The sequence below is a fragment of the Mastigoproctus giganteus genome, chromosome 6 (genome assembly GCF_048544385.1).
Source record: "Mastigoproctus giganteus isolate SK-2022 chromosome 6, ASM4854438v1, whole genome shotgun sequence".
NCBI classification, from domain to species: Eukaryota; Metazoa; Arthropoda; class Arachnida; order Uropygi; family Thelyphonidae; genus Mastigoproctus; species Mastigoproctus giganteus.
In genome coordinates this window covers 64,844,841-64,869,811 of record NC_143580.1, presented here as the reverse complement: position 1 = coordinate 64,869,811, position 24,971 = coordinate 64,844,841, and the positions used below count along the sequence as shown (strand labels likewise).

The 24,971-nt window shown below is 37.3% G+C and overlaps 1 protein-coding gene across 4 annotated transcripts in view; it reads left to right on the top strand.

Moving 5' to 3' along the window:
- LOC150084357 (cell adhesion molecule Dscam1-like) overlaps positions 1-24,971 on the top strand; it is a 144,231-nt gene that overhangs the window by 29,543 nt on the left and 89,717 nt on the right. For 2 of the 4 annotated variants that reach the window (XM_090375997.1, XM_090375998.1), the window contains exons 2-3: positions 3,789-4,070; positions 24,478-24,597. The exons of the other annotated variants lie outside the window; for them this stretch is intronic. In XM_090375997.1, the coding sequence (XP_090232123.1) occupies positions 3,789-4,070; positions 24,478-24,597 (402 nt within the window). The remainder of the gene's footprint in view (positions 1-3,788; positions 4,071-24,477; positions 24,598-24,971) is intronic. 4 annotated transcript variants of the gene reach the window in all.

Genomic DNA, 24,971 nt, shown 5'->3' with positions numbered 1-24,971 from the left:
TGCTTTCATAATTTTGAGTAAGGGTTTGGTTACTTCCTTTGTTCCCTCCCTTAATATAACTGGATAGATCTCCTCCACCCCAGGTACCTTTCTCATGTTTAACTTCAACAACTTCTCTTCCACTCAGTTATTACAAAATCATTTAGCTCCCTGTTACAGTTTGATGAACTTCTGGCCTCCACTTCCCTACAGAATTCCTCATGTGTGGATGTAGATGCAAAATACTCATTCAGTTTGTCAGCTACCTGAGCAGAATCATCAACAGTCGAACTATCGATGTCAAGTGGACCAATTCGATTGATTCTCTTCATTCTAGAGTTTATATAAGTAAAGAATGTTTGCTGTTTTTCTTTGCATCCTTTGCCAAAGATTTATCTTAATCTGCCTTCGCTTGCTTAACCTCCTTTGTGAGTTGATTATAGACTAGCTTTTATCTACCGTAGACTTCTGTGTCGCCTGTTATTTATATGCACCCCACGCATATTTCATCTCTGCCACGAGTCTCATGGCAGGAACATTTAGGCGTAAACCTTGAACAGTATTTCTTAGTTGGTATGAAAAGCTTAGTAGGTTCCAAGATTAATTCCTTGAATGCTTCCCATTTAGAATTTGCTGTTGGTAATACCATCAGTTGGCCCCACTGTATAGAGTTTTTAAAAACTGTGTGAGACTACCATAGTCACCTTTACGAAAGCAAAAACACTTCCCTTTACCCTTGATGGTAGTTACATCTTTAAGTAAATCTCATATCATTACACTGTGGTCACTGCCTCCTAGTGGTTCCTTTATCTGGAATTCTTAATGCAAGAATAACATCTGCTGATAAGCAGATCAAGAGTGTTATTCCCTCTGGTTGCTTCTCGAACATTCTGCTGTAGAAAGTCTTGCTAGTGTGCAAGTGACCATTCTACTAGTTCCGGTGACCTGTGTGGAATGTTTGGATGCAATATTTTGCTAAAAAAAATAAAAAATTTAATACCCCTCTTGAGTGGAAATAATTGTCCATTTCTGTTGTAGGGTTTTAGGAGCATCAGCGACTAAAGCCATATTGCTCAGTGTATACTGCCTGTAAATTGCATGTGTTCTGTGGTCGATTTTCTGTTTGCTAGACGAAAAACCCGAGTTTCCGGGAGAAAAAACCATGTTATCCTCGCCTGAGACCGACCAACTCAACCGCTTTGTGAAAAAGTCCATAAATTCCTTACGTCATCGACGGACTCGAACTCGCGTCTTTTCCACCCATTGTAGGTATGACGGCGATACACGTCCATTAATTGGTGTTATACCATTTTCAAATTTCAGTGCACCCATTTCCTGTTCGGCTAAAAGGATAAACAACATCATTCCCGGATTGTGGCATTATTGCTAAGATGCCTTGAAACCAGTTATTTCTCTGTCCATGTCTTGGATATAGATGTGAACTCGAGAGGTTTGCGTTTTTAATATAATATTTGTGGCAGTTCTTATACACAGACTTTTTTTTTTTTTTTTTTTTTTCCCCTCCATTTACCCGATCCACCACCACAAAAGGATTCGTCTTAGTATCTTAAAGCAGCACTGCAAATAAATTAAAAGGTCTTGTTGTGAGAACTATTCTAAATATCCAAAATTACTCTCAGGGAATGCTGATCCAAATACAGGGCTGGATTAAGATCGAGGAAAGGCCTTCTTGGCGTTTATTGTAACAGATTTGATACAGGCTATCAAATTACCCATCTTAACATTGCGAATACCTAAATTTACTTCAACATAAAGTTGCGAAGGAAAGAAACAGAGAATAGTCTTTAATTGTAACACATGACAATGATGGAACCCGTCCTAACCGAGGACTGTATAGGAAAGAAAGCTAACATAAACGGATTTGTTAAATGTTGACAAGGTTTAACGGTCTGGCTCATATAAATCGATCGAAAACCGTTTTTAAGAATTTTAAGATATAATCGGGGCTTATAGGTCGAAATGGCTTAACCAGTCCATACGATATTTTTTCAAACTCGGGTATGAAATTCAACTTTACAATTCTCCAAACATTGTGATATTCCCAAAAAGTTATGCATGCTTTAAATATACTCAATACTACCCGAAGGTTTAGAAAGCGACCTCTTTGGACTCCGTCTGTTAGCTTTTAGGATGACCCCGGCTGGCATGGGACTCTGAAGTATCCATTTGTAGCAGTACTTTACAGCTTGTCAAGTACTCCTCCATTAAGTGCTTTATTGCACTCCCTTGAAGAGATTTTCTCTCCGCAGGAAGCCCACAAGACTTCGAACTAGTCATTAACACTTCTGGACGGAAGTCCTGCGCAATTTTGGAACCTCAGCAATGAAGCTTTTGATCTATTTTTATCCAACAATGGTAATATCAAGAACATTTCTAGTTAATGTCCGTTTTCTTTGTACTTACTCCTATTAACAACTGCACTTATGCGAAATTAGCATCATTAACAGAAAAATAGCTATTCCCGTTTTGTGGACTCCTTTTGAACATTTATTTTGCATTATTATGTACCTTCTTCAATTGTTGTTATACTCCATCAAGTCAGAATACTCAAAGATGAGTAAAAACCCAATGTTTTATTAATTTTTAAAATTTATTGTAAGGAAAGTGTAATTTAAAAATCATCCCTTGAATTAATTACAAAGAATTTGTCTGTACAGTATTAGAATTATTGGATTAACTATCAGTTTCATGCTTTTCAAGTAACGTTAATTATTCGAATTGGAATGAAACCAAAATTCGGTAATGTTATTAGACACAAAAGATCACACGAAACCAGATGGTCCATTAGGATAGATGCTCTTCTGTTCATGTTGCCTGTATATCGCGCATTAATAGAGCCTTCTTAAGATTCTATTAGTCTTACAGATAGGAAGTTGCTTCAGTTTGTAATGGGCACACTAATTTTATACTAGATGCATCGATCTCGCATTGTGGGGGCATTTCACCACGAGTATCCTCGGTATTGTACTGTGGTTCTGTTAGAATCCTGTCATATTTTGGTTTTGAGCAAACAATTATTTACATCTCTTGGAGCTTCAGCTACATCCTTGAAGAGCAGTTTCTCTTCGGAAAGACTTCCTCTTTCCAAAGATGTAAATGGCAAGTAAAGAGGGACAGCCACATTTTCTCTTTCGCCCTTTAAATGTATCTGCAACAGTTTCTTTACCAGAAACTGTTTGACAGACAAGTGGTGCTTTATCGAAATCATTACCTGCTGAACTTTACGCTTTTGAAGCATTTATTTTCAAAAGGTTGTTAGGAACGTGTCATGTTTTCTGAAGCTGTTTTACCAAACTTGATGCAAAACCCTTTGTTCTTATTAATCGCCCTTTTCCTGATTCCTCACGAATGACTGCTTTCAAGTGTCTATGATGGAGATTTTTGGCTTTCTTAAATAGCCTTCCCGCTAGGTGCTGCGCATTTCTCAATGGGATGTAGGTCAGGGAAATTCCCACATCATGTAAGCCCTCGCATGACAACATCGCGAAAAGCCTCCTGTATTTGTAAAAGAGCAAACACTTTTATTCTTAGGTGCAGTTAAGGAACACCTTTATCCTGTTGTCCTACATTACCATCAAAAAATTCTAGAAAAAAGTCAAATCTAGCTTGAAGGTTCATTACTTGACTGATCAACTTTCAATGATGATGCATTTCCCCCCCGTTTTTTAAAAGTATCTGATAATTTCATGAACTCCGAGTGCAAAATGAGTTACCATCGCAAATTTTTAATACGAATTTTATGAACGCATTTTTTCAAATCCATAAAACAATTACCATTTTTCTTCTAGGAAAACCGAAGATACAACCTTTTGCGTTTCCGAAAAACGTTACAGATGGACAAAGTATAAAAACGTTTTGTGTTGCTACGTCCTCTAGTCGACCTCTGACCTTTCAATGGAGAAAGGACGGATCACCATTAGCTCATTCTTCAGGGATTAAAATACAAACTCATGAGGATTTTTCTGTGCTAGCTATAGGCCCAACTGATTACCACAGTTCAGGGAATTATACGTGTGTAGTCAGTAACTCCGCGGGATCAGATAGTTTTACTGCAGAACTCAGTGTGTTTGGTAAGTTGAAGAATTACACTTAACATTTGCCATGAAAATTAAAGAAAAAAAAAACGATTAAATACTTTAGAAGCAGATTGTTTCTATTTAACTACAGTTAAATTTATTTATTAAAAATAATTCGAACTGTAGTTTTTTTAATATGATTTGGTAAATATAGTATTGAATATTAGATATTTTAATTTAAGAATTCAATAATAAAGATTGAAATGTTTTTGAACAGTTTAAAGAGTAGAGGGATATTGATTGAGTTTAAAAGCATGTGAGGGCAAATTAATTTCGAATATATAATTATAAATCTATCAATGTTGTCTGTCTGTAGACTACATCGGATAAAGACCAATTCTTCTTTCTCTTTCCCCAGCATTGCAGATAAAAAGCTTGCTTATATAAAAAAAAAAGTTTCTAATAAGGCCAAATTGTACGTTGGGAATCGTCAGCAGACAGTCAAGTGTCGTATCTTGGATTACCCAGAACCCACACGAAAGTGCGTGGTTCAGCAAGAGTCTTTGCAGGGCGACAATCTTATTATTGTCACATTTTTTCTGTGAACGCAGACGCAGGTGACAATTATCCGAAAACGCCCTTTTTTTTCTCCTCTTCATTTTTTTAGGAAAGGTATACCCTTCAGTAAGACGGGGCACATTTACTAAAGCGGAGAAGATTTTTCTTTATATTTCCTCGGTGATGGATTCGGATTAAACAATGAGGCTTTTTATTTTATTAGAATGGCTATATAGGATCAAAGGAGTTTACAAGATCGAGACAAGAATATTACTGTATGTTGTGGTGTCACATGAATTCGAGGTAATTGAGCCTGGCTCTGACGTTTTATTTCAGTAGATGACCAGAATGTCGTTCTCAATAGCGTAGACCTGGTGCACCATTCTACGATGCACCAGATCCTTCAGTTCATGGAGGCCCAAAAAGAAAAAGATAAAACTTTGCAGTGCAATAAAGAAACGTTGCATCATGTGGAGAAGTCTTGGTCCGAAATCCCGTTTGAGACCAGAGGAATTTTTATCGCACACAATATGCAAATCGGCCTGTGGACATACTTGTGCAGACCATCAATTAGCTAATCGATGTGCAAAATATTCTCAATAAACTAACAAAGACCTAAATTGAAGCATTAATTCAAATAATGCATCGAATTTTTCATATTGTAGTTATTAAAACCACTAACTGTAAAATTGTTGGCATCATGTATTCAGCTTCACCTTTTTAACTAAGATTGATCGATTAAAATTATTTTCTAAATATTTTAATCATTAAAAGAAGTAGCCCTTATTGGTTAACTTATTTTTTGCCAAGGATTTCATTTCCTCTTCAGGTACCTTCTTTGCCAAATTAGGAGGATTATCTATAGAGAGGACCTACGAATCCTCTCCCTAAATAATCCCTCTTTCGAAAAATGAGAAAATTTTAATATTTGTGAATTTGAAGATAAATCATTCAGTCGGTTTTTTTGACTGAATAGTCCCTTCCCCCAAAATCCGTTGATTACGTTGGATTTAGGGCATTTAAGCCCTCTCCATTCGCCGAAATTTTACACCGTTTGGGCTTTTAAATGTAAATTTTTAATGAAACAGTATTCTAACATCCCCTTCCATAGTCTAATATCACTCAGTCCTATTATAATATACTATTACATATATTTCCAACTAGGTTGCCCCGGTGATTGTTGAAAATAATCTAAAATGCGATGTACAGATTCACCACCGGCCCGAACTTAATGAGTTGTGCTTTTATTAACATCGCCAGAACTGACGTGATGTCAACAGGAAGAAAAAGAAATGTTGGCAGTTAATGTGCAAAGTGTAGCCACGCGACCAGCACCTGTCAGGTAAAATATGATCGTTCGAACACGAACATTGACTTCTGTGAAGAGTTTCTCTGTGACTAACACCACAGTGGCGTCGATAGTTAGTTCGGCCATACGATGTTAGTTTCGCGTGCCAGTTTCCATCTCAGAGCACACACCTAAACCCTGGAGGCATGCTGTCTACGCAACGTTTGCTGATAGCAAAGCTAGGGCGCGTAGTAAACAGAGAGAGAATTAATGCCATCCATCCTTGGTGGAATTTTCATCAGCCTGGAAGTTAACTATTTTTTTAACGTTTCATATCGAGCTAAAGCAATCTGATGCTTCATTTTCATGCTCTACTTAACAGATGATTAGCCAATTAACCTGTAAGCATTTACTATGCTGCAGAGACTTTCATTCACACTGAAGTGTTTGGGATAAATACAAATTAAAAAGTCCACTGATCAGTAACATTTTCATGAAATAAAAACGCTAGAAGATTTCTTTTCACGGCTCAAAAAAACAGAACCATTGTACTCGCATAATACTCTCTTCCACAGCGATTTATATCTTCCACTTCACAGACCACACATTATTAATAGTCTGTACAGGTCATAAATAGGGTTGTCTCTGCCCAGTAATTTATATGATACATAAATAAGTACGGTTGTTCCAAAACTGCCCATTTTACCACTACATATGATATAGGTAGTACAATCTACATAATGGACCGAATGGGATTTAGTTAGAGTTAAACAAGCACTTTTAATGGTTTGGATAATAATATTAACTTTAATCTTGTTTAGTATCTGGCTGTTTTTTCCTGCTTTCACGTTTGTGAATTTAGTTTATCCTTATTGGAAAGAGAAAACGAACCTGACTTGGTTATTTGGGTGCAGTACTAAATATTTTCGATTGGATACGTTGTTCCGTTGATGAAGATTCCTTCCTGTATTCTACGAAATAGCTTTTTACATAGAATCCTGTTAATAAAATCTTAGAAGACATTTCTGGAAGGACAGCTTTCTGATGTAATTGTTTTGAATCGTCAAATATATATATGCGGAACCATCCAGTTATTGAAAATTAGCAAATGTACATAGGGTGAGAGTGAATTCAAACTGAAAATTGCTTATAGTTAGTTGGCCACTTTTATTCAATGGTGTTCTGTAGATCATTACATGAGGTCAAATTCGTTCTTGTCAGTCCTGTAATCAACTAAATTGGATCTGCCTTTGGCATTTTGCCAGAAGTTGAAAAAAAAGTTTTTATTCTCGACCCCGTTCTTGTTCTGTCACGTCAGCGAAATAAGCCCCTTAATTTACGGGGCTCTTGAGGATGGTTGAAATATACGACATTAATCAATAAGGATCACTTCTCTTTATTGCATTGCCCAGAAAGTTGTCCCAATGGTTCTATTAGATAAAGTTCAGCTATGACCCCTGTCGGAATTTCTTGTCCCATTCGGTTATTTTTGTTAATCAAATTCATCAGCTGTGTAGAAGGAAAGCTTTGTCGTTGAGGGAAAGTTGAATCTGGCAACAGCCCCATCTAAGCCTGCCATCGATTTGTTTTGTTTGTCCACTATATTGGCAGGATGAAGGAATTACGAAGCATCAAAAAATTTCTGAAGTCCAGTTTCTTTTGGGAATCCAAAAAGAAAATTCGGTAGGTAACAAAAACTTAATGTTTATTTCCTGCTAAGAGAAAGATTAAGTTTGGTACCCAATCCCTTCGACTTCAAGTCATGAATAGAAAGTGAGTACCATCTTCAAAAAGTTTAGGGACATTTTTATGAATAAATGGAGTCGCAGCAACACATTTTCCCCAGAAATTGTGAAATTGTTAAACAATCGAAGAAGCCATTTTGTGTGACCATCTTTAGCGTTTTCTTTGTTGCATAGAAGACCAGTGTATTAGTTAACATCTTCCATCAGCCTCTTCCTATAGCAAGGTATTGGTCAAAGTCCTGACGCCGACCAGATATTTCTCGAACCTTTTTGAATGCATCTTGTATAACATATCTGTGGAAGCTGTAAATATGTGTACTAGAAGAGAAGGAACTGAACTCTACAGTGCAACGAGTCCCAAAAGCTTTACAACAGGGATAAACAAGTCATGGTACGTATTACGTGCCCGTACTAGTCTAGCTATTCAGTTGTCTCATTCAATAAAGAAATGCAATAGTTACAAGTAAAGTAACTACCAATTCTATTATGTTTTAACTGAAAGCATTTCTTGAAACATAATCTGGAAATTTCGATACAAAAACTTTTCAAAATGTCTCCAGGAGTTGGGTATCCAGTCTCCACCGTTAGGGTAAGCGCCTATGTTATTTCGTATTTCCCTAGGTTAGTCTTGTCGTCTCCGTCTGTTACAGAGACTTTTTGTTGACGTCTGTCATCGTAATGCTCGAGTTTTGCAGGCAGTTTCAATAGTTTTCTCCCGATGTTTGTCTTAACATTTCATCGTAGCGATGGTTTTCTTAGATGGGACCATTCTGTTTACTTAATGGTAAGGCTGTTTCCTTATTTAAACTCTCCATTGAAGTGTTTTCTTTGCAGTTTTAGATGACCCCAAAAGACTTGCTTTCATGACGCAGGATCTTTTCGATGTTAAGGTTATCCTTCCTTTCACATTTGTTTCCTTTGCACATATACAGCGTTGTCACAATGCATGGAAAGGTATTTGGAGATATTTTAATAAATGATGTCATTTTCTGTTTGTTAGCATAATGATAATACTGAATTATAAAATTCGCAATAAATTTCATGTATTATTCGTTTCTTTTGGGGAACCTACTAGTTGGTCTGCCCTGAACATTAATTTCCAAGTTCAATGGTACATGTAGAGGGGGTTGGCGATTTAGCACTAAATTCCACCTAATGCTACTCTAAGGATTAAATAGTTGGAAAACATAAATCCTTGAAGGTATCGGTTTTTCCTTCCTTAAATGTTGAACTGCTGACTAAAAGGATTGTAGCCAGTCACACTTTTCTATTAAGGCACTACGTGCTTGCAGTCCAAATTCTAGTGGGGATTAACCGATAACTCTTGTATCTACTGATTGAAAGCGTAGATTAACATCTATATGTTAGAAATAGAACGGAGTTGTTGCATACGAAACTGCGCCTCCGTAGCCAGGTGGGCAAGAGCAGCAGTGCAGAGCACACACTTCTTGATGAGACAGGGGTTCGAGCCCGTGCTCACCAAATACGGAGGATGCGGAAAGATCAGGGAATGACCACGGCATATCCCCGGAGCAATATGGCTTTAGTTGCTAATGCTCCTAAAAACCAAAAAACAAACAAACTGCGCTTCCCTTCTCACTATGCATGGTATCTAGGAATAGATATAAAATGCTACTGTAGATAAGTTCTAACATTAGTTGAGATATCTTATGGACCTTTATAAACTTTTTTGAGAGAAACTGAAGCAAAATTTTCTTGTGAAAATAATTTGTATTTTACTCTCGGTGATATATTTTTTCCCTTCTTGTTATTGGCCTCCATAGCCGAGTCCGAGTGGTCAGGAGTGAGAGTGCAGTAGCTCACCCCCTTTGAGTAGGCAGGGGTTCAAGCCCCTGATTGCTAATACAGTCTATCTGCCAACCCGCACTGGACCAGCGTGGTGTATTATGGTCCATTTCCTTCAACATGAATCGTTGAGGAGGCTTCCATTCTGCAGTTGACTGATAATAGCTGCAGTTTATCTATAACTTTTGGCCTGACGTAGCAGAGTGGTCAGGAGCGCGAGTGCAGCAGCACGCGCTCTTTGAGTGGACCGGGGTTCAAGCCCGTGACTGCTAAATACGATTAAAATTTGTATCGATTGTTTTTTTGTAAACTCCACTGACCTAGTGGTTGGTCGTGCTGGAGTATAAACAAGAATATAAAGAATGTTGTAAAGTTTAGACTTTGCAACACCTGCTACCTTTTTATAATTAATCAAAGATCTCCACTGTTGTAGATATAACTTCGTGAAATCCTCATAAAGAGCATGCATAAAGCATTCCTCATTTTCGATGAAGAGTGCTTTATGCATACTCATAACCCTTAAATAACTTATGGATTGTTGTTGTAACCTGATCCTTTAAGTAGAAAGTACTTGCAAGAGTTAAGATTCGAATATGACGTCCAGGAAGAACCATACTCACATTCTACTGGAAATTGATCCCAGTAAATTTTACCGAATCTTCTTGAGAGAAATCTGGTTTTATACTTTATTTTAAGATGTGCATCAACCTTCTAAAAAAAAGGAAAAGAAAACTATCTACTCGACTTAATCGATCCTCGAAGGACAAGAATGACGTCATCGAAGAAGCTGTATGAAAACTCGTGGTCTGCAGGGAAGCTAAAGGCTTTATAAAGAGTATATTCAACTTGGCATCTGCAGACTTTGCAGATGCCAAGTTGAATATACTCTTTATAAAATTATGATTCTTTTTTTGTTAGACTACAACACTGTATATATAAAACATTAAGAAATAGATTTACAATGGTTATATTTAAATATAATGTCGTCCATCTTAATTCTTATAGAAAGAAAGTGCATATTGTGTAGATCTATACATCGTATTGAACCAAAAATACTTTTCAATTCCTTCTTAGTATTTATCAGCTTAGATGTGTTTCTGCATTGTCTTCAAAAAATCAGAAATATTGATAGGTAATACAGCAATCCAGAATGGTGTTCAAAATTTACCCATAACGCCACGAGTTCAAACAACAACAAAATCATTGTAATGTAGACCAGTTGCTTCTGTACACAACTCTAAATGCAGTGGACAGGAGGACATATTATGATGTACCACGGGTTGCCAAACTTGGGTAACGGTAACTATTTTTCATTCAGCATTATCGCCACTTCTTAATCTTTTTGTTTCTGCACACAAGTTTCATTTAAACTTCTGATTCTTATCGAAAGCACTTATATCCAATTAATTTCCATTCAGTCTGAAATTGTGTTTTTAATCTGCCCGCAATTTCGTTTTTATCGCCCCATGCTATCTTGTAAAGATTACTTTTTTTTTGTTCTCCAAGTGTTCTCTTCAACTCAGGAAAAGTTATTAGATTCTAGTCACTAGTTTAAGTGCAGTTATCTAATCTGAGTGCTATCTATACAGGTCTTTAACCCATTTTCGAACATTTTCTTTACTCCAAATGGTATCTTCAACACACACTTTTCTGTTAGTGCCCTTGTTTAAAAGGTTTTGAAACATCCGTCCATCGTTCCTTAGAAGTGGTTATAATTTCTTTAAAGATCCTCACTGCAGTGTGGACATTGCAGAAATCGCTTGAAGCGGTAATGGACTGTTCAACTCCAGGAAACACGCAAAGCCTAATGATTCTTTCCAGCGTACAAACTTTAATAGTACTTATGTTTGGTTAGGTTTTTGATATAACATTTCTTATCCTCTCGTTTTCTATGTGTTGCACTCCCTCCTTTTCCTTCAGATTTTTTTTACTTTCTTCATCGTTCTTTTCTGCTAATATAAACTCTGATTGAAAATATTTTTAAAAGCCTATCCTATCTGCAGATCACTAACGTTCAGGACTGCTCAAGTGAGACTGAAAATGATTTTTTATTACTTCCTTAAATAAAATAACATTTTTTTTTTTCCAGTCATTATTGTTTAATTCTTTTCAAACCATTTCTCTTAACTCTGTGTGCACATGTCTCTTTCATTTGTTCATGACGTGCTGGAAGATATTCCTGGACATCTATAAAGTCGCCTCGACAACATTGACGTTGACTCTTTGGTCTGTGCGTATGAGCCATGGTCAGAACTGCATGGAGGATATGAATACATCTCATTAATTATATTATAGAAGCCAGGAATTGGAAAACACTTTAAACATCATGAAGTCTGTTATTGGTTCAATGAAGCATCCGTCTAACTTGGAGGTTAAGTTGTTCTGCATTGAAATGTCTTGTTCATTACTAGTGCCATGCCTAAAGTAGGTTATTTAACCCCGGATTTCAATTGGCTAAGGCGCTGACATCTCAGTGCCTTCCAATGATGCATACAAGTCTGTATTCTGTTTCGTCAGTATATTTAAGCTCCTTGAGCTAGCGGAAAGCAGTAATAATGTGGAAATCCTTATATTTTTCGCAACATCTAAGCTTCCAAAGTTTTCTTCAATCGTTTAAAACTTAAGACTAGCATAATGTTTATGTTCTTGACGAATTTGAAAGATAACATAATCGAAAAAAAGGTCAATTGGTATTTCTATGTAGACACAAGAAGATGCTGCTTGATGTAATGTCATGACTGTATTGTACATTGTAAACCAATGATAATAAACTTTCCAGTAAACCATTCATTTTAAAAATTCACGTAATTATGAACATTTCCCACCTCCTCCCTGTTTTCCAATTCCAATTAGTGGTGCCACGGGAATTTGTGTGTGTTGCACATAATCTCGTCAATGTTAATGATTTGGTTTCTCGGGAAAATGTCACGTGAATTGAACGACTTCGTAAGGCAAACAAGGCAGAAACAAAACACAAACAAAATAAGGAACAAAAGAAAATTATCGCCGATGCTGACATGACCATTACAAAATGTCCTTGAAGTGCTAGTTAAGGTCCGTCGGATCTAACCGTTGACAAATTAACTCATAGAGCATACAATTAGCTAGACGTCGGCCATTTTATCATAATTCACCAAGAAAGGAAAGGACGTAGTTCAAGTTATTTTAATTAATTGTTGCATTAAGGACTAGACATGCAGCAGGAGACTACCTCGGTGTTTTAAAGATTTACGTTCAAATTCTGTAAGGGCACTGCATTTTGCGGCATTCGAGAATGAACAAGTAATATTGTGCAATTTCCTGCCCTACACGAGACTGATACAGTAGTATCGTTTGTCACCAGAACGGAATAAAGTGGATTTACTTTATTTGCAGAACAGTTTCTGCTCGGGAGGTTAATACTCACCAGGAATATCCTAAATATTGATTCTTTCCTTAGCTCGCCGTCCAGTTCTTGGCTACGATCCAAGAACACAGGAAGAAAATATTTTTGCTAATACTGTGTTAGCTACTCACGTTTGTTACGGATAGTTGAGTTCACGTCATCTCAGGGCCTGCACATTAAGTCTCCTTTTGGGTCAACCACCCTCCCCCCCCATCCCACTCTTTTGTAGCTCCCGTAGTTTCATTTTTGTGTTTCTTTCTTGATCCAAGCTTACTTTCAACTGTCGAGTTCGGTGAGAATCCGGACTGAATTAACATTGATTCTTTCCCGTGCCTTAAATCAGAAATCTGGATTATTCCTTCCTTTATGTGCTTCCAGCATTATAGCAGTTCCTGTAAGAGGTATTTTCTCTCTTTCTATTGGTTTATAACGTGGAGATGAACAGCTGCGTAATCAGTATCAACCAAATATACACTTATAAGCACTGAGAGGAATTTTGGCCATTCAAATCTTCCTGATGAAGAATTCATGAGTCCTTTATTCACAAGAATTCATTGCATTATAGCAGAAATAAAATCTTTAGGGTTTGGGAAGTTCTAAAGGCTGGTGGTTGGCTAAAATCAGGTTGCTCAAATAAAATAAGTTTCCCTTTATACTCTTGGATGATCACAGAAGGCGAGTCCAAATTGTAACCTATTCATCCGTCCTTTCAAGAAATTACTTTTATAAGAGGAAATTACAAGCAGCCATAAATTACTCCCATCCTAACAGATAGTACAGCAGTTTCAATTGCTGATTTTCCTGGGTTCAAATGCCCTCAAGAAGGGAGAAATTAACTTTTTTAACCGTGGCCGAGTTAGTCGGTCTCGATTAATGTTTCAGTTTTCTTGGAAATATTGGATTTTTATTCATTGAAACAGATTTGTTTGAGTTTGATTATTATCGCCAAATAGAAATAGAACGCTTTCTTTCTTTTTACAATTTAAAAAGATCGTGTTCTGTGCTTAACAACCCAACACACTGAACTACATCATTAAAAGAGAAATTGTTATGTACTTTTACAACTATAAATAAGCAATTTAATAACATAATGTAACTTATTTGGATCCCCTTATTAGTACAGTGGTTTCTTCAGCTTTTCCAATTTGAACCTCTTCTTCAGTTGGGGCTGTAGAAGAACAGATTGTATTTGGAATGGACGCCATTTGCTAAAGAAGAAACATCCATAAATGTTGCACCAACTGGTCCTTTAAAGGCGAATTCCCCATTGACACGTTGATGAAAATTTCTGAAACTGCTACCCAGATCATACCACCTCTACTGAAAACTAAAACATCTGGATTATGTTCTTTTATACACCAAACTACAGCAACCTTTCTTCTTAGATACTCCTAACTGCACACCAGGGATCATATTTTAATAACATTCTTTCAAACCAAAGCACGACATCTATCGTTTGTTTCCTTTTGTTTCCAAACTCGTGCGAACAACAGTGACGTAAATAGCGGTACAATGTTGCGCCTGTACTGTACGGATCGCCATTATTTATTTATACGCGACTCAATTTCCTGAATAATAAATGAGCGCTCTTTCCAGGGAGTAAATGTAATTCAGAATTTATTTTTTATTCATTAATTTAATTCCAAGACCGAAAAACAGAAAAATGGCAGGCATTGGTCTTTTTTCTTTCCTTTTCTCGGGTTTCTCCATTTCCTACTGGATTGTTTCTTCATTTGTATAAGAATTTAAATTTAATGCTCGCTATGAGGGAGAACTCTACCCATAATTTTATGCACAACGTGAGTAATTCGTGCAGGAACAGCGTGAAGTATTTCCCGTTTTTAGTGCAACCTCCAATTAAAATGGATTTAATTCAAAAATATTTGTCGTTTGGCTGATGTGACGTCACGCTTTTGAAATTAAGAAACGGAAAACCAATTTCCTTCTACACAAATGATATTTCTGATGTATCTCTATTACTTATCGTATTCTACGATGTCCTTCCAAGTAGGAGTCAGGTATATTGGCTTACGTGTCTTTCAATCTCATCGAACCCTATGATTAGCAAGAATTAAGATCAAAGTGTCTTTCTTTTTTTTAGGTGCTGGTACAATGCTATAAATGGCGACACTAATCTTGGTCCAAGCAATGATCACAACGCCCCGTCCTGTGAGTTAATGAAGTGGAAGTTACGTTTAAATGGAAGTTAAGCGCGAGAATTTAATTGCATAACGACTTACTTCCCGTCTGTAAAATGCGAGACAAACCCCAGTAACACCGGTGCTAGCATCCGTATAGCGGCATGGTCACGCCCCTGTATATGTTTTTTGGCAACTAGCCAAAATCACGAAGTGAAGAGAAAATCACGTGATCGGATTAATCTGGAGATGTTTTGGGTCCGAGATGCTGCTGCTGCATGTATTGTCAGGAGTTGCAGCAGTGTCGCACGGGGGCTTCCTTGCAGAACAGAATAGGCGCGCACCATTGCTCATAAAAGTAGGATTCCCTTTAAACACCTCAAACGCAAACAGATAATAAACCTCCCATTTCACGAATGGAGAAATGGGATGGAAAGATGTTATCTGTATCGCTAGGAGTGCACAAAAGAATGAAGGTAATGCATTTTATGGACAGCAAGACTGTAATTGCAATTCACGATTGAGTTAGCCGAATAATACGATTCTTCAGTACTTTGACAGCTACACGCGTAACAGCAATTGAAATAATTCCTAAAATTTACATTTCGATATTATTTGTGTAATTATAAGCTGCAAAATTCTTAAAAAGGGGTTATTTTTTTGGATTTAGTTGCCAAACAATACGCGTTCACTACTTAAGCCTAATATTTCTTTCGATTGGCAGACGACGAAATTTTTAGCATGGCAGACGACGAAATTTTTAGAAATGCAACAAATTCAAAACCCTTGACATGCGCGTCGTAAATCTTACTTTGATTTTCCTGCCTTCTATCTTTTTGAAAGCTCGACATTCACATTTAGCACTTGCACTAAAAATCAGTTCTTAATAACGAGAGTCAGTGGCAGCGTCGTTGCCAAAAAAGCGATCGATAATAACTTCGCTCAATGAACTAATAAATTCCTTATTAATTCCGCTCGCTAGCCAGTTCGGTTACCATGGTAATGTGGAATCTAATGCGCGTGAAGCTTTTAAATAAGATTTATTCGTCGTCGGAAATGTATGATCGCCAACTATCTGTATAATTTGACAACGTGCCTTATATTTCGGCAAACATAATTGATTGTTTGTGAAAGAAAAAGGAAGCCTTCGACAAATTTGGGTCTGTGTCTCATCTCCACCCTAGTCTAGCTCCATGAATACGTCTGCAATGCTTTTTGTAGGTCATCGTCGAAAACAAGTTGATGAATTCATAAAATACTGGCGTCCATTATATGAATTGAGACCTACTGTTTGCGTTATTATTTTTATTTTATCGTTACATTAAGGGCAGACACGTAGCACGTGGGCTCCGTTCATTAACTCTCTTCCGTGCTACTCTGCTCGCTCGTATTAACAGTGCCAACGTATCGTCCATTATTTGAATTGGGTGGCGTCTCTAATTGGGAAAGAGAATTATGTATTTCTTCTCCGTAACATTGCAACCGCATTATGTGGTGGGGGAAGAATCCATCATTACAAAGCCTGCCAACTAATAAACAAAATATTCCTAATTTGTTGAAGAGAACTATTTTCCAATTAGTCAAAAAGAAATCGGATTCTGAAATGGATAAAACAGATACTGGTACTCCAATTGAATAACTGAACTGTAAAAATAATCATCTACAATTGTTAGTAAAGGTCTTCAACCCTTCAAAAATGGAGTGTTAAATTTCCTATAATGTAGGACATCTCGTGCGTACTGATTCCACTATACTTGCCATGTGTCATAGGTTTTAGCACTTCTCATTGTTCTCTTTTTACTGTCCTATGCCATCCTTTTCTGCTTTCCTAAACTGGCTAGCTCTGTATTCATCCATCTCTACATGCTCCTCGTGCTATATTTTCTTAATGATATATATGCATTCATGGCAGCTGGAGTCGTGTTTGACAATATTTTAATTTTCAACCAGCATCTTATTTACATTTCGCAAAACCTTAATCGATGCCCAACTGATTCGGGTATCTAAACAGTACTAGGATCTTAATTTTAAGGCCCTGACTCTCCTTAATAAAGCTGTCTATATTCTCCTAGCTACCTATTGAGGCTGAGCCCTGATATTTCATCGTTACGAAATCTCACAAGTTACACCCAACTCAATTCAATAAAGCTACTTGTTTGCAATGACTACGCCTCACCACACTGTCTGGACTATTGCTTTACAGATTCTAACTGGTTCTCCCCGTTAGAGCTATATGTCACCTTTTTAAAGGCGTCTATTACCACCTTCGTGAAGGCCTTCCGTCTAGCATCCTGGGAATCGTCATCAGTAATGAAGTTAATCCCAAAATTAAAATGAAAAGATGCTGGAAGGAACTACTTCGGTTATGGCATACTTAGAAATGCGAACAATGCATTACCCAGAATCAGAAAAATTTCACTGTACTCAAAGTCCAAAAGTGCATTTTCTACAAGGAAAGCTCTCCTCTTAAATCGTTAATTAACATCTTAAATTCTCAATGGTTTTAAATGAATCTGTTTAGCAAAATCAGGCCCTCTACGTTACCTCTCAGTCCAAGAACTTGTTTCAGTTTGCTTAATCATAGCAATATACAGCATAAGAGAACACTAAAATTGCACTATTATATATCTTTGAGAATCTTTGGACTCCTACCAGAGATATGTAATCCACCCAAATAATCTGTGTACAACCCTCAAATTCAAATCTGCAGCTAGTGATACTTTAACTGTTCTTGCACTCGTTCTCGCCCTGATTCTTTGTTTGTTTATTTTTTTTTGGGGGGTGGAGGGGATCTCCTTAGAGATATTAGCACTGTTGCTGTGTACTAGGCCCTGGTGGTATGCAGAATTTATTTTTATTTATTTTTTTTTTTTTTTGATTTTTCTACAATCATTGTGACATACGACCCGCATCCTCGTGGCAATGTTGGGAATCAGGAGCAGCACTTTTCCTTTTGTTTTATTTTTTTCCCTCTTTTTAATTTAGTATTATTATTATTTTATTACTTTTTTGGGTATTTCGTTCTCTATGTTGTCAAAAATGATAAGAAAAGGATAACGAAGAAAACAATTTTGGCATTTAAGAAAATTGCTTCCTTGTTGCAAACATCTCAACACAACCCACACTTTACAAACTTCTCAAATACACCGACTAGCTTTAGTAAATACTATTCCCAGCACCGAGTTACATGATGGAGATGGACTTGCTCCTACATTAAGGATTTACAGCCATGACATACTTTAAAGATCCCATCCTTTTACCTTTTTAACAATGGCAACTTCTTTCTAATTCTTCAGAGGACTGTGAGGTCACTTCCTTTTAATGGTTACCGTATTGTTGAGCTCTATATCACCTGGATGATCACCTGGCTGATGCAAATAATATAGTTATTTGCAAATTTTGTCTCCCATGGTAACAGTGGTTAGCGCTTTTAAGAAAAGGGTCATTAAGTAACCTGACTGATGTCTTTTGTGTACAGTCTACGGTTAATATCCTGAGTTTGATCAGGAAGTTTGGTCTATGATCTTACTCCTGAACGCATAATAGTATCGAAAAGATTGCCAACGAGTTTTACAACCACCACCTTTCGACCATGAATTCTCTTTTCCGACTGATTTGGAATCATGCGACTTTTAGCTATCCCCAAAATTAAAACAGGACATGAAAGGTTCTTTTAATTTCTTTTTTTCCCTAAAACGAGGGAGGCATTCAGCGGGAATAAATGAATCGACGACTTCATATCATACTTGATGAAAAGTAAGACGCTAGCAAGTCAACGTTATTTTATATGAAGATGCAGTAGAACTCAATTATTGCATGTCTTCAGAAGGAAAATTAATGAAATGAAGCTGAAAAATTTGATGGAAGCCAATTTATAACTGTACACAGAAATCGAGGTTTTGGAGATTAGAAACGAAACCATCTTTATCATATTAATGTGGAAGGTTTTGCTTTTCGCAGATAACTCGTTTCGTGTGATGCATTGATGTAGATGAGGTAAAGGTTATTCTGGGGATGGGGAACACATTGTACGAAACGAAGTTATAAGATATGATGTACATATGGCATATCTACAATAACATAGCATGCCTTGGTAGCTTGCGATGATAGCCTTATCTAGTATTGCTCAGTGTCACAGAGGATTGATCGTTTTTCTATGAGAGTGTCGATACGCCACATCAACTTCAGGATACGTTGGTTCATATACAAGATAGTTGCCACTAGCATAGTACTTGGCACATGGGAAATATACCTGGGATTGTTAAGTCTCACCAGCAAGAAGGTGAGGACATAGAATTTGAATGTATTTAGTCATATAAAAGCCACAGGTTTTTGCAGCGATAAGAAAATAAATTGCGCTCCCCCCCATCATGTAGGCAACTGTCCACTTGACCTTTGAATTTCTTAAAACTGTCAGCCTCAACTACCTCCGAAGGCAACTTGTTTCAATAATCAACGACCCGCTGGCTAGTCTAAACCCCTTCTCCTGCAATTTGAATTTATGGCCTTTCTGAAATTCTTTATAACAGTGAAAATTCCGTCTTCATTCATTTTACTTACTCCGTCCCAGAACCTTATAAACCCCAGTCATGACCCCTCTAAGTTGCTAAGTTCTGTAGCCCACATAATCTAAATCTTTCCTCGTACAGTCGCACTTTTGCCTATCTCACCATGCGAGTTGCCCGTCTGTGAACTCTTTCAAGAAGCTCAATGTCTTTTTTTTGATATAAAGCCTCCATACTTATACAGTATTCAAAATTGGGTCTTACAATTGCTTCATACAGTAGGATTATGACCTTCCTATCTCTCCAAAATATTTTGTTCAATAAATCGACAGGATACCATGGGGCCTTCCTGGCTGCCTGTTTGCACTGCTCAGAAAACTATTTTGTCCATATCGTAACTCCCAGATCCCTTTCTTCCTCTGTTGTTTTTAATTAATTTCAATTCAAATTGGTTGTACATGTTGACACTAATGACCTTAACAGTAAGAGATCTGCAGATTTAATTAACAAGTACAGGTCAACGTTGAAAAATTCTCGAGCTAGAGTTGAATTTGAAAGTGTCTGCAAATCTGCCCAGACACGATAGGAGGGAGTATATGATGAGAGCCTTGTCAATCAATTCGGCCCTGGAAAGATTGTGAAAGGCTCAAGGGGTAGAATTTTTTTCCAGCGTGGTCTGTGCTTGCTAACAGAAGAGATTGTTTCTACAAGGATGGGATACACTTAAATAGAAAGGGTGCAAGAATATTTGCTGATGCTATCGAGGCAATGTTAGGTGCGTTGAAAAACTGCTAGCTTATGGGGGGGGGGCGGATTCACATACTAATTGATTAGCAGTAGCCGCAGAGGCGAAAGCGATTCTTGCACTGCTTCTATTGTAATGAGCAGCAGCCTGCTGGGGATTTCAAGAGCTGCTGAGGGTCATCATGGAATAAGTAAATACATCATGGACTGTGTTAAGGTAACTAAGAGTAAGAACAGGTGCATGCATACTTGTATGTATACCAGTGCTAGAAGTATAGTAAATAAATTTGATTAATTTGAAGTGCTGATCAATACATCAAAGGCAGATATTGTTGGGATATCAGAGACATGGTGTCACACAGACATAAGCGGTGCAGAATTGGAATTTAGGGAGTACAATGTGTACAGAAAGGGAGGAGGGGTCGTGCTGTTAGTTAAAAAACATAAAATCTAAAGAAGTGCATCCAGTTGACATGAATGGACAGTGCAATGTTGAATCAGTTTTGTGTGACATAAGCACTGAGAAAGCAAAAATGAGGGTAGGAGTTTGTTATAGGACTAATAACTCTCATGAGTACAATTAACAATTATAAAGAGAAATAGAGTGGGCCAGTAAATCAGAGTGTCTTATAATGGGGGATTTTAACTTCCCAGATATTGACTGGAACTCGTGGATTGGTCACTCGCACACTAGCAAGACTTTTGTAGGTTTATTGGAGGATTGTTTTTTACAGCAACATGTTCGAGGGGCAACTAGAGGGAGTAATACTCTTGATCTGATTATCAGCAGTGATGACTCATGCATTAGGAATTTGCTGATAAAGGAACCACTAGGTGGCAGTGATCACAGTGTGCTGAAGTGGGATTTACTTAAAGATGTAACTACCAATAAGGGTAAAGGGAAGGGTTTTTGTTCTCGTAAAGGTGACTACAGTGGTCTCAGACAGTTTTTAAATTCTATACAGTGGGATCAACTGATGATTTAAAAACAGTGAATTCTAAATGAGAAGCATTCAAGGAATTAATCTTGGAAGCTACTAGTCTTTTCATACCAACTAAGAAATACTGTTCAAGATTTAGGCCTAAGTGGATGTCTGATGAACTAATGAGGCTCCGGCCAGAGAAGAAAAATGCGTGGGATGCATATAAATTAGCAGGTGATACAGAAGCCTATGGCAGATATAAGCTAGTCTGTAATCAAGTCACAAAGGAGGTTAGGCAACCGAAAGCTGGTTACGAGAAATCCTTGGCCAAGGATGCAAAGAAAAACAACAGACTTCTTTACTTATGTAAACTCTATAAGGAAGGGGATGAATCAGATTGGTCCACTTGATATCGATGGTTCGACTGTAGATGATCATTGTCAGATAGCTGCCGAACTAAATGAGTATTTTGCATCTACATTCAAACATCAGGAGTTATTCAAGGAGGAGAGGGCCAGATGTTCATTAAACTCTAACAAGGAGTTAAATTATTTTATAATAACTGAGAGCAATGTGGAAGAGAAATTGTTGAAGTTAAACATAACAAATGCATCTGGGGTGGATGAGATCTGGCCAGTTATATTAAAGGTCGTGGCAAAGGAAGTAAGCAAGCCCTTTGCCACAATTGTGACAGCGTCCTTAGATTCAGGCGAGGTCCTCGTGGACTGGAGATGCGCAAATGTATCCCCAATTCACAAAGGGGGTTCAAAGGGTGACACAAATAATTATAGGCCTGTTAGTTTAACTTCTGTTCCGCGGAAAATAATGGAGTCACTGGTTAAAGAAGTGATGCAGGATCACCTAGACAAGACTGCAGTATGGGGTTGTTAAGGGGAAGTCTTGTCTGACCAATTTGATTGGATATTACAATGTGGTCACAAAAGAATAGGATGCAAAAAATAATTTTGATATCATATACTTGGATTTCAGGAAAGCTTTTGATACTGTTGCACATGGAAGACTGCTTTACAAATTGGAGCGGTATGACATTAAGGGATAAGGGACAATGGATAAAGGGATGGTTGAGTGTTAGGCGGCAGATAGTGGTAATAAATGGACACTGCTTTACGTGGACTAATGTTATTAGTGAAGTTCCCCAGGGTTTTGTGCTGGGCCCATTCTTGTTTTGTATATTTATCAATGATATTGATGAAGGTATATCAAGCTTAATGTCTAAGTTTCAGATGATACAAAGGTTGGCAGGGTTGTTAATGACAGTAAAGACACTATGCTACTGCAACAGGATCTAGAAAAAGTTAGGTAGATGGGCTGAAAAGTGGCAACTGAAGTTTAATATTGACTAATGCAAAGTACTGCATAAGGGTAGCAATTACCCAAGAGAAACGTACCAACTGTGTGGTACTACACTCAGGGAGGTAGAGAGTGAAAAAGACTTGGGGGGGAGGTAAAATTGCAGTCGGATATGAAGTTCTCTGAGCAAGTCATGGAGTTTTGTTAATGATATATAGGAATTTCGCTAGCAGAGACAAGGAGGTGATTATACCTTTGTATAAGGCAATGGTCAGGCCACACCTTGAGTATTGCGTTCATGCCTGGAGGCCTCATTTTAGGAAGGATGTAGAGTTGCTAGAACGAGTACAGAGAAGGGCAAAAAAGATTGGTGAGAGGGAGCCGATTAAATTCTGTAAGTTGCAGCATCTGGAGACTAGGCACCTGCGAGGTGATATGATTGAGATGTACAAGGCCTTGGATGGTTTGAGCAGGCTCAATGCTGATGGGATACTTCCGTTTGCTCAGATTAAGAACCTGAGGGGGCATAGATTCAAATTGAGGAAAGGCAGTTGTGCGGAAGTTTGCCTTTAGCCAGCGTCTAGGTGATGATTGCTGGAACAGACTTCCATCTGTAGTTATGGAAGTTGATAGCTTAAATAAATTTAAGGCTGAACTAGACAAACATTTGGAGTTACAGGATGGGTGAAATGGAAGGGTGGTGTTTTTTTTTTTTTTTTTTTTGGCTGATACTCTATAAGCTTGCTTCCTTGGATCATACAGTATGTCTTTACTAATGCTAATTCAACCCCACCAATTGATTTAGTTATTTTGGAATTTATATTCTCCATGTCGATTGTTTGGTGATATTTAATGCAGCAGAATGTCCTTGCATTCTGCTGCATTAAATGTCACCAAACAATCGAACTTAGCCGTATTCACAAACGAGACCTAAATATCAGCCCCATCACCATTTTCCACTTGCAAGTGTCCCCAATTAGCAATGATTGTAAGAATCCACAATAGACCAAGTCCAAATTTATATTTTGTAAATATCTAACACGTAATGGAGATCAAGAAAGTAACGAAGTATTAATTATCCATTAATACAAATAAATAGCTTAGGAATAACTCAAGAAGTAGAGGAACAAGCATTAAAAGCGTGTAGAATATTCAGAGGGTTGAATAATGAAATTTGGATGAATCCAAATATTAATGAGGATGCCGAAGTTGAAAATGTATATAATAAGACCTATATTTCTCATTCTTTGATGATCCACTTACAGTGGATCATGAAAGAATGGGAAAAACATAGGATGGAGAACGAAACATTGAGACAAAATTAAAAGTACGGAATTACAGTCTAATGAGTGGAAATATAATAGGAAAAAAGAATGGGAAAATCCATAGAATGGAGAACGACAGGTGGGCGAAAATATTAAGTGGAAGATCAAGAAGACGGAAAATTATTTTGCTCTCCCCACAAACTAGTCCGCGATGCCGAAATGACTGAGCCAGTTTTTTCATTTAAACAAGTTGGGAAGGCACATGATCAGCCAAAGTACATTTACCTGATAATATTCTTTAATTCGATAGCCCTTTTATGCCATCATTAGTATAATATGTCTTTTCGAACGCAAATCTAAATCCATTTACCTTCTGTCGAAGAATTATCAATAGGTCACGTGTCATCTAGTGGTAAAGGATTCAAACAATCCAGCGACTGAAATGGTGCACCCAGAACACATCAGTTTGGCTCTATGGAGAGAAACATTTTAGCTCATTGGCAAACCGCCCCCCCCCCCCAGGGATTTTGAAAGGTTATCCTGGAAGGTCGTTATATAAGTTATATTCTGACAAATTAAAGTATGAATTTGTATGAACAATATAAATTATTTTTCTCTGTCAGCATCCCCACATCTAGACGACTTCCTTCAAGGCAGCCATCGTCACTTATTGGACAAAACAGCGCCCTCTAACATTGCCACTCTAATTAATGTAATCTCTCTGTGAAATATGAAACTTGTAATTGTTCTTTATTAGTGTTTGTGTATGACTCTCATTTCCTTATTTTATTAGCACCCCCCAAGTGGCTAAAAGAACCGCAAGATACTTCAGTAGGCCTTGGTACAAGAGTGTCATTAGATTGTAAGGTCAGAGGTTATCCTACACCAAGGCTAACGTGGAGAAAAATTAACGGTAAGTGAACTCTGTTTTGATCAGATGTTTTCAAGTCAAAGAACAATGAAGTTCTTTTTAATCTGTTTCATTTAGCACGAAAAATTAATAAAAATAAGTTCATATTTAACAATTGTCAATAATTATTAAATAAGCCACTGTTGAAGGGAAATCATGGACAGTTTAAAAATTAAAGAAAATTATTTAGAAACATCTGGTTTTCATTAAAAATATTCTCCAGCTTTCTTGTAAAAATTTTTAAATGCATTTCTTTAAGGTTTTTCCCATCCTGTACAAGTACTGCATAAGTAAACCAAGCCAAATTTCTGTTAGCTTTGTTTCTTTTAATTGCAACTTTGCACACTAGAGGCTTCAAATTACGTCAATCCATTTAA